Source organism: Myodes glareolus, chromosome 20 (genome assembly GCF_982192425.1).
Source record: "Myodes glareolus chromosome 20, mMyoGla1.1, whole genome shotgun sequence".
Classification (NCBI taxonomy): Eukaryota; Metazoa; Chordata; class Mammalia; order Rodentia; family Cricetidae; genus Myodes; species Myodes glareolus.
In genome coordinates, this window is record NC_142045.1 from 31,423,939 (window position 1) to 31,434,903 (window position 10,965).

Genomic DNA, 10,965 nt, shown 5'->3' on the forward strand with positions numbered 1-10,965 from the left:
GTGAACACTTCTAGGCTCCCCAGGGCTAAACAGTGAGACTCTGTCCCACAAAAGAAACTAAGAGAAACCTGATTTCCCAACCCCCATAGTTTTGGGGCAACTAAAGGCAAAGAAGTCACAGCAGAGAGGCTGAGGCTTGCGCTGTGGCTCTGACTGTAGCACTAAGTAGGGGAAAGAGGTGGACAAAACACCAAACTATGTGTGTCCTCATTCGCCTGTTTTTTAATGAGCAAGGTAGACTGAGAGATCATTTAAAAAGGCATAGTGTTTGCTGTGACTGTAAATGCAGTCCATGGTCTCCTAAGGGGTACAGGACGCTCTGGAGCTGGAGAGATGGCTCAGTGGTTAAGAGCACTGACTGCTCTTCCAGAGGACCTGGGTTCAATTCCCAGCACCCACATGGCCATTCATAACTGTCTGTAACTCCAGTTCCAGGGGACCCAACACCCTTGGCAAAACAACAAAGCAGATAAAATTTAAAAAGGAAAAAGAAAAAGAAACACAGGATGCTCGGGGGCCATAAGGCAATGATATAGCACTTGTTTAGCATATATAACAGCCTGAGATTGAGTCCCCCAACTGTAAAATAAAGGGGCGTGGGAGTTACCCAGAGCATATTATGGAGTTGGGGTGCTTTATCCAAAGCCTGTCACCGAAGAGTATGGTGTAAGTTAATTCCCAGACAAAATGTCATTTTCATGACCTGTGCCATTCATTTCTCTTGCAGATCATCCTGAGTTGGGACTACACAGAACTGAGTTTCCTAACACGTAGGGTTGTGTTTTCCAGGTTGCTCTGGGCCGAGAATGGTACATACACACAATCTACACCGTCAAGTCCAAGGACAACAGCCACCGAGGAATTGGCAAGAGGAGCCTGGAGTACCAGTACCACTCTGTGCTGCATCAGGGACAGCCCCAGGCACCTACCACGAGCTGGAAGAAGAGAGCCATCAGGAGCACGCCCTCGCTGGCTCGGGAAATAGGGGCTGAGAACAATCGGGGAACAAACCTCCAGCACATCTCCCTGGACCGCCGTGACAAGAGGCAGGTCCCCCATGGAAGAACTCCCCCTGATGGCATCCTGCCTTGGGAGCTCAATAGTCCCGGTTCTGAGGTCAGCCTTATCACTGTCCTGGGAGGCACTGCGGTGGGATTGCTCACTGTCTGCCTGGCTGTGTTTGCAGCCGTCGTGTGCAAGAACAAGAGCAGCAAGGGTAAGGATGCTCCACGGGGCTCTGGAAGCAGTGAACCCATGGTGCCCCCACGGAACCTCTACAGTGACAGCTCGGAGGTGTGATAGCGATCTCTTCCTGCGCCTCAGAAAAGACTGCGAGAGCCCCAACTGTCTGGGACTAGCAGCAGAGAATTGGGGATTTCTGCGACAAAGGTGCTCAGAGACCCTGACTGCATTAAAAGGTTTTGATTAAAACTCCACTGCATCATACATGCATCAAAGGACAAATTCAGGCCACATCTTTCCTGCTCCCCCCGCCCCCAGAAGCATCCAGGATGCTTAGAGTCCTGGATGGCTGTCAGGGTAGGTGCTTCTTGGTGTAGGCATCAGAGGAAATGAACCTTCTCAACAATGCTCAACGGTGCTAAAGAACTCTGCGAAGTCTGAGAGAAGCTGGCTATTACTCTGTTGTCACATTAGTGTGAGCTCTGAAGGCGCATTTGTCACATTGTTCATTGTATAACTGAAAGGTTTTCCTTGGTAGTCCGGAAGGGTGATGAACACACTGTTTGACAAGTTTTCCAGTCTGTGAAGACAGCATAAAGTCGTGACCAGGGCTAGCTCAACCCACAAATCACCTCTTACTGCTGGGAAAGCATAGGAATGAACAGAGAGAAGGAAAACACCTCACTTGGCTCTGAACTGCTTCTCATTCTCCTCCGACCTCATTTGTCTTTATTTGCTTATTTAACGTTAAGTTAAACCAAAGAATATGTTCATTCTGGAAACGAGTTTTAAGAGACTGATATGTTTGGTCTATAGTAGCACCCACATCCTTGCTAATCATCCTCACTGGTGCCCAGCCATAGAATGGGGAGCTGGAGAGCTGTAGACTTGTTGGTAAAAAGATGCCGTAGAGTTAGGTTCACCACAGGACAAGGTTCTTAAGAACTGAGCCTGGATGTTTGCAGTACTGAACCCTTAGAACACGAGGAACATCTTTACCAATGGTGAAGGGAGAAAGTCGTACTGATTTCCACTGTGTACAACCAGAATGCCTCTTAGGCACGCTGTCGAGAACGGGGGTGGCAAGTGATGTTAGACCTCAGAGTAATGTCCACACGGCAACATCCGGCACGTGGATCAGCCATAGAAAGTTGTATTAGGTTGATATCCATCTGAATAATGGGAATCTCTATGCATGTCACTCCGGAAATTGTTTGGGAGGTGGCCAGTACTGTCAATCATACGCTATTGATCCAAGGAGAGAACATACCTGTCTGGCCTCTTCAGTTCAGGGAGCCGGTGCTATGAAACCCCCTCTGTGATTTTATTTGGGGTTTGTCACTGTGCAAAGGCTCCTTGGCATTGCCTATCTCTTCAGGAATGGGTCTCTACCCAACGTCAGAAATTCTTCTTAGAAGAGGAGCATTTCAGCTGAGTAATGGCCACTCCCCTAAAACCTGGTGAATGTATGTCATACAGAGATGAAGTGCCTTCCACTTATAACCCTAACCCTCCAGTGCTGCACAGAGTGATTCACCCTTCAGTCGCACCCTGGCCAAGCTGGGCACCCTGGTAGCATGGAGGTATGTGGAAGGCAAACTTCATCTCTGTCACTCCTGTATGTCTGTGGGTTCATGTGAGTAGCCATCAATTGAGAAAGGGGGGCTACATTGCTCCTTCCCAGTCAATCTCTTACAAGGGATGAGGTAGACTTTAGCGTACTTCTACTGGGGAGCCTTACAAGTTCAGAGGCTCCTGCCCCCCAAGAGGACTCACGGGAACACAAAGAACTGGCCACGCCAGGGGTCAAATCACGTGGTTTGCTACCAACCTGGCTTTGTTTTACTTCTAGCAGGTGCTCAGCTCCATGCTTGGCTACCTCGTAATTTGGGAATTCATGTGATGCCAACAGCGTAGGAATTTTGACTCCTTAGCTCTGGGCCCAGCTTCTGAAGACTGCTCGAGCAACTGTCTCAGTTGGCTGTCTGTCACTAGCAGTTGAGAGCTTCCGAGCCTGCCTACCCTGTGATCTTCAGGTCAGGAAGTGCATAGAGTAATCTGTGCCACATCATTAGAACATGTGTTTTTGCCAGGCAGCTCCTATGCCAAATTTCAATCAGCTGTACATTGTTCTACTGAAGCTATTGTCTATAAATTAGATGGTATATTAAATACAATTCCCAACAGGATAGATAAGTATTCTTTCTCTTTTCCCCATCCCTTCCCTGTCTTCTTTTATTTGTATTTTTTCATAATTTTAAAAATATCTATTTACTAAACATGGTGCTTAAAATGCAGTAATTGTTTTAAAAGGCTTTTCAATAGGAAAAATGTTTTTTTTCTAAATAGAGTCCTCGTTTCCAATGTTTTTTAAAAATATTCTGATATTTTGAGAACAAAAACAGGAAGTAACTTTCATAGAGAATAGGAAGTCAGCAATTATAGTTCTTGATTTCCTCCGAACCTCCTGAGACAGACCAACATCTGGTTGATATTACACACCAACATTTGGTTGATATTACACACTAAAAACAAAAATAAATGTTACCATGTGTGATTCTTCTAACAGGCAAGAAAATATTAAAATATGTGAGTAATAGGGTTGGAGAGATGTCTCAGCAGGGAAATACACACAACATAATATATACATTCTGTAATGGGGATTACTGTGACTTACACGGGCCAGGTGGCACCCCATCTCTGACCTACAGCCCTCAACCCTTTCTGAACATTTTGCTTTGAGACAGCCTAAAAAAAGTTGCCCTGACTGGCTGGGAATTTTCTCTTTGGCTCAGGCTGCCCTGAACTTTCAGTCTTCCTGCCTCAGTCACTCATATAGGGAGGACCAGAGGCCTGCGGCAGCACTGGCCTCTCTTCTAAGATTGGTCATCCGTTCTGAGCAATGGCTCCTCACCTTATCTTTGGGCAGCAGGTAATCAAATACGGCTCTGTCTTTGGAGAAATGGATCAAGATTAGCGGAATCTCCTCTACACGAGAACACAGAGGTGTGTATGTCTGTGACCCCCCCAATGAAAACCTCTTAGAACATCAGCATTAGGTTCCACTTTTTTAACCTTTAAGATAATAGCCCTGTGAGGCAAGACTAGTAAACAGCCTGACATTTGTAAACGCTCCATGGCTACTCAAAATCAAGGGAACACCTGTGTGCAACAAAACAGTTCCTTCAAGCCATCTTACTGTGAGTTCTTCCTCAGGGTAACAAAGTCAATATATAAACGTGTGTATAGACAGGTGTGGTGGCTCACACCTTTAAATCTCAGCACCCAGGAGGCAGAGACAGGTGGATCTTAATGAGTTTGAAGCCAGCCTCAACTTAATGAGTTCCAGGATAGCCAGGGTTATGTAGAGAGACCAGTGTAAAACGACCTCATGTGGTGGTGCATGACTTTAATGCCACCCCTGGGGAGGGAGAGGCAGCTGGATCTCCACAGTGAGGTCCAGGTCAATCCAGAGTAACACAGAGATCCTGTCTCAAAAACCAAACCAAATCGTGTGTGAAAAGATTACAGAGAGCCCTTTTTCACACACCGGTGCTGGGGGTCAAACTGTTTCCAGGAGGAGAAACAAAGTGGCGAACTCAGAATTGAACGCAGAATCATGGGGTTTAAGAGTTTGTAGAGTTTTTTTGGAAAATCTGTTTGATGGTGACGTGGAAACGTCCAGTTCTTTGATAAAAAGAAAAGAGAGAGAATCTTTATAGTCATACAAATGCTTTACAAATTCCAAATGACCTTGAAATCAAACCAGGTGGCCATCTTCCTGCATCCTTTCCTCTTTCAAACCGTGAAAGCAGCCACGAGACAAAGAATATAAGTTTTCACTGGCTTACTACAAATGAATGGGTCCCCAATGCCTCCTGGCTTACCAGCGCTCAGCTGTGTGTAATTAGGAAGAAACATCTAACTACTGCTATTACAATGCTATTACAATGCTTGCAGACACATGCACGTGCACGCGCGCGCACACACACACACACACACACACACACACACACACACACAAATCTCAGTTCCAGGCAGAGAGAATTGCTAAATGCATTGTTCTCATTGAAATAACATGGGTGATTTTCATTTGTCAAAACCTATTGTTGGGGGAGGGTTCGCAGGGTTGAGTGGCTGCTTCCACTTTGATCAAAAATTAAAAGTAGAACCTGTTTTCCTTCCTTTTCCACCAGAAGGACCACAGAGAAGTCGGGGGGGGGGGGAGGAGATCTGATGCCCTAACCCAAGCAGATAAAATAAAACAGGCTAAAAATGATTCCTTTGGTTGCGGAAGATCTGTGTTTCCTCAGTTTCTCCTGTCATAGGACCGCGTTCGATTTCTTTTCTTTCCTGTGCTGGTGTACCCACCCCTGCCACCACTTCCCCTTTTCCTTTCCCGCCCTCTTTCTTTAACAAAATTGGCTAGATTTTTCTGTAGGGTTTCTTTCCCATGTCTCTAGCAGCACCCTCCAATTCCTTGTGAAACCTTTAGCATTTCAGGGGGTAGAGAGAATTGTAACCCGTCCTAATGCCACACCGCAAGCATGCTGCCAGCATCCAGTGTGAGATATTCCAGGTTGAGAGTGGGGGAAAAGCCTTTCTGCCAAAGGGAAAGGACCGTACTGAATGATAGGACAGCCACATACATCTCAATGTTATCGTCTCAAGATAGATTTCATTAAGAATAAAAGTAAAAAATAACACATAAAATTCATTAGACTAACTGAATACTTTGTCGTGAGATCAGCAGTCAAGAATGTCAACAGCATTGAGGCTTTTAGAATTATAATTGTTAAACGCCGAGTGCTCTTCTGCTATTAGCCAGACAGTACCTTCTCTGACTGCGTGAGTGCTTCAGCAACCCAGGCCAAGTTCTACAGGCATTTATTTATTCCTGGGCCTGGACACTCCTCCACACTGTCAGTATTGTACTCCAAAGAGAGAGGAGGGGCGAGAGAGAGAGAGAGAGAAAGAGAGAGAGAGAGAGAGAGAGAGAGAGAGAGAGAGAGAACGTAGATTTTTAACTAACTAAAAACAGCATATAATAAAAATGACATTGTAGAAAGTTGGTCTTGGATTAGAATAAAACATAAATTCTGTACGGTTGCTCCTGTTACCACACACAATGTTCAGCGGTCTTCTCCTGTGATGGGACTTGAAGCTTCCGGCAAGGTTCCTTTGGTTTGTCTTTTTGCTTTTTGTATTTTTTGTTTGTTTGTTTTTAATTTTTTTGGTTTTGGCCCATTTATGTATAAAACAAAGCTTTATCCTGGACAAGGACTGTGTTTTATAATTGTTTCAAGGACGTCCTTCCTTCCAAGGTGACTTTCAATATGCTAGCAAGCACGTATTTATCTACCACTGAGAGGCACATCTGTGTCATGGAACTATTTGCAACCTTTCCTGTTTCCGGTGGGAATGCTTCAGAAACTGACAGGGTCTCATTGCTTCGCGTTTTTGCTAAGGTATTGCATATTTGCTGGATATTAAAGTTTATTCCTGAAAATTGAATTATGCAAATAGTTTGGAGCCATGCACTCTTAAATCCATGTCTTAAATAACTCCTCCTGTTATTTGTACTATAACCACACCTGTTTTGCTTCAGATTGTATCATATGCTTAATATAAATAAAAATCTGTATCACTTGTGTTCAGATGACCAGTTTATTGCAGTGTGTTTCGGTTGTTTTTGTTTGTACTGAAGTGAAAAAACTCCCGCAGACTGCTAAGAATAGCGTTCTAGTTCTGGATTGGGGCTCACATGTGCCCCTTGGTGAGTGTATGATTTCCACTGTTTTTCTGAAATGGGTAGCAAACATATTCTGTCTCTTAGCAAGATAAACTCACAGGTCCAGGGTCTTGTCCACCAGCTGTAGCAAGATACAGCCAAAGGCCTCCCTGGTTGTTTTAATGAAACAAGTTTGAACTCACCAGGCCTTTGTTGCAAGGTGGTTGGACCCTGCTGTGATTAGGAAACCTGACCTAGCTTTACTGATGAGGGTAAATCCACCTTCTGGTACCAGTGTAGACTGGGCACCCTTACCCAGACTTCACATACGCGAGTGATATTTCTGTTAGCGTAGATAAAACTTCTGGCCAAGAGAACAGAGTCTCTGGCCTGGGCATAGCGTTCCGGTTGGAAAAGGTCAATCACTTTGTTAAGGGATCAGCCCTAGGAAGGTCAGCTCACCCTAAGCATTGCTAAAGAGATGGGTGGAATAATTAATCTTTTAACAGGACACTACTCTCCTTTCCAGAACCCCCACCCCTGGTGCCAAAGCTTAGGGGGCCACAGCCAAATAAGAGCCATAAGTCTGCCCACTTTAAGTCATAGGCAAGTGCGACTTCCTTCCTTCTGACTCTTTTCTGAGATGATTTTTCTTATTTTCCAATTTCCCCTCAACACTTCTGGCTAAATGAAGGGACTCTAGCCAGTCTTGGCATGGCAAATGTGGCTCTAGCAGGCCTGTCCTTCTCTCCCATTCTCTCTGCCTTGCTAAAAAACCATTAGATGGCATTCCTAAAGCTAGCCACCAAGGTCTGTTACCTTATTTGGCCCTTTCCTCCTCCTGAGGCTGACTACCAAGGTCTAGCTATCAAAGTATTGATGTTCAGCAATCGAAAGCCCCCTTTGGCTCACCTAATTAACATGCTCAATTAAAATTAAACATCTCATTCTAACCTAGGGTTTCCCCTTTTACCTTTATAAACTGCCATTTGCCTATGGGCTGTATCTGTCTCCTCTCTATCCAGAGACAGTCCTTTGTCTAGCCCCCCTGTCTCTCAGACAAATAGCCTTTCCCCCTCTCCCTTGTCCCCCATCCTCCCTCTCCCTTGTCCCCCATCTCCCCTCTCCCTTGTCCCCCATCCCCCCTCTCCCTTGTAACCTTTTCCCCTCTCCCTTGTCCCCCCTCCCCCCCTCCCTTGTCACCTTTTCCTCTCTCCCTTGTTCCCTTCTCATCTCCCCGGTTCTCTTTCTCTTGTTTTCGTTGCTTCTTCCCTTCCCTCCATCCATAAATCTCCTTTGTGCTGAGAACTTGGTCTTGAGGGTCTTGAGCCCACTCCAAGGTTCCCTACACCAAAACCATCTTCCCTGCCTTGTGACTGCCTGCCCTCCAAGAGTCTCTCTCCCATGCCACCTCACATGGCATGGAGTTTTCATTTCTCCATCCTTCTCTGGGCAGCAACTGAAGTTTACAGTTTACCTGCTCTGGGTTGGTTGGTTGGTTTGGTTTGGGGGGGGGGGTTGTAAACTCTAATAACATTGTTCTTGTGCTTCCATTAATTCCATCTAAAATTATGTTATTAATAAGACTAAGAAGCCCTCAAAGGGGACCCTGATTTCCTCTATATCAAATAGCTTAGCCTTTTAACATGAAGCCACCACTATTTAATTATAATCATCATCATCATCATCATCATCATCATCATCAAAATACCTGCAAGCATATATTTCAAGTATCATAGTACAATTCTAAAAAGAGGGACCACGCTAAAGAAGGTGAAACAAAAGAAAAGCAATTCACTGTATTGTCAAGGCACCTTCAACATCTTAAAGATGAAGGACAAAATTGACCGTGTGCCAGTGGAAAAGCTGTGGACAGCAACAGAAATGCTCGGGTCAATCAGGCTTCTAGAAAGAGTGACAACCAGCCTTTGCAGTGGAAAATTCCCCCACTGCTGAGGGGAGTCTGGCCTTTCAGACGTCAAGGGAAGAAGACCTGAGAACGACGGAACCTAGAACCACCAGGACCAGAGAGAAACAGGAACCCAGAACCTCTAGGGCCAGAGAGAAACAGGAACCCAGAACCACCAGTACACAACGACAGGAACCCAGAACCACTAGGACCAGAGAACTACAGGAACCTAGAACTCCTGGGACCAAAGAGCGACAGGAACTCAGAAGCACCAGGACCAGAGAGAAACAGGAACCCAGAACCACCAGTGCACAATGACAGGAAACCAGAACCACCAGGATCAGAGAGAGCCAGGAACCCAGAACCACCAGAACCAGAGAGAACCAGGAACCCAGAACCTCTAGGACCAGAGAGTGACATGAACCCAGAACCACCAGGACCAGAGGGAGCCAGGAACCCAGAAGCAACAGTGCACACTACCCAGCAACAGGAACCCAGACACACCAATGCCAGGAGAGTAGAAATGTGACCTCCCTGCTGTGAATTCACAATCACTTCAAAGACTCCCAAGTTTAAAAAAAAAAGAAACACAAAAAACCCAAGCCAAGATGAGACACGTGACTAGAGGAGAAACTAGGGATGGATGGGGGTAGAAGGATGAGGTGCACGTGTGCCAGCTCCCTCCTTGCTTCAACCAAGCCAGAATACCGCCCTATCAGAAGCTTGTCGGTAATCTTTGACAACCGCCCCTCCCTCACAACAACCCAAAGTGTACTTCACTGTAAATGCGACAAGCTGCAAAACAGCAAAAACGGTGATTAAACAGTGGAGGGTTTTAAAACCCAAGGAAGTAGAGCAGGACGGAGATGTATCCAGGGTCATTACCATGGGCAGGGTCTTTTAAGAGGGCATGCGCAAAAAGAAGAGGTTGAACTATGTCTTCAGTTTCAGTCTTTCCTTAAACCTCGGGATGCTTTATCTTCACCATCAGCTTAACTGAATTTAGAACCCCCTAGGACAAACAACACTGAGCTTGTGCATGCGGGTGTTTCCAGAAAGGTTTGACTGAGAGTCGAGACCTACCCTGAACGTGGGCATCACGTGGATGAGGGTCTCAGCCTGCCCACTGAGCACAGGCATTCACCTCTCTGCTCCCTGACAGCAGGCTCTGGTTCCCTTCTTCCTTCCTTCTGTTTCCTTCATCAGGTATTTGGAAACAGCACTGAGAAATGTACCGACTGAGTCAAAACTGCAACACACACCTTTGTCTGCCGTCTGCTTTTCTTACCTCCTGTAGACACAGCTGCCTTAACGGTTGTGAATGTGAGCAACTGGTAGACATCTGGCTGGAGGGGACCGTGTTGTTCAGCCTAGATGCTACCAGCAAGGTGCACCTGGGAAAGGCACAATTCAAATTCACACACACACAAAGAAAAATGATTCCACATTTAGCTACACATAGCATTCTTGTATAACCATACAGGCTGCTACCAAGAGTCAGAAAAACTCAGATTTTGCACAACACATTGGCTTTTTGTGAATCTTGTTCACTTGTCCATTTCATACCTTGTAACCCTACCTGGGGCAGCTCAACTATTGGCCATCTCCCTAGAATGAGAAATGCACACACTCCCTCATTTAATTTTAAGGTTGCTTTTGTGGGCTTCCGTCCCCCCCCCCCAATACTGGTGGCTAAACCTAGGGCCACACACATGCTAAACAAATACTCTACCAACAAGATTATTTTCTCAATAATCCGGCCCCACTTCCGATGCATCAGTGGGCCTCTGTTCAGTTCTTTGGGGACACAAGAACCCAGAATCCCTGCGGGGGTCCCTAAGGAACCTAAGTATCAGAGGGTAGCTGGTAAGGCAAAGGACTCGGCTGACAGGGGTTCTTTGCCCTCTTCAAGACTGATGCAATCCATGGCTGTGCCTCCGGGAGACATTGCAGGAGAGAGGTTATTTGCCATTTCCCTCCCTCTCCCCCAGGGAAAGGACCTTACCCTAGTCTCAGTGGAGGGGGTGGGGGTGTTTTGAATGCCATCCTGGCAGTCTACACTCCGTGATTGTTCTACAGTCTTGTTATCACCAACCACACTTATTGATCTTCAGAGGGTCTTCGTTTAGTCAGTCATTAGTAA

The 10,965-nt window shown here is 45.9% G+C and overlaps 1 protein-coding gene across 1 annotated transcript in view; it reads left to right on the forward strand.

Moving 5' to 3' along the window:
• The window catches only part of Frem2 (FRAS1 related extracellular matrix 2), a 139,223-nt gene extending 132,371 nt beyond the window's left edge, over positions 1–6,852 (forward strand). The window contains exon 24 of the mRNA XM_087899508.1: positions 790–6,852. Coding sequence (XP_087755634.1) covers positions 790–1,299 — 510 coding nt within the window. The 3' untranslated portion in view covers positions 1,300–6,852. The remainder of the gene's footprint in view (positions 1–789) is intronic.
• Positions 6,853–10,965: the final 4,113 nt, after the last annotated feature.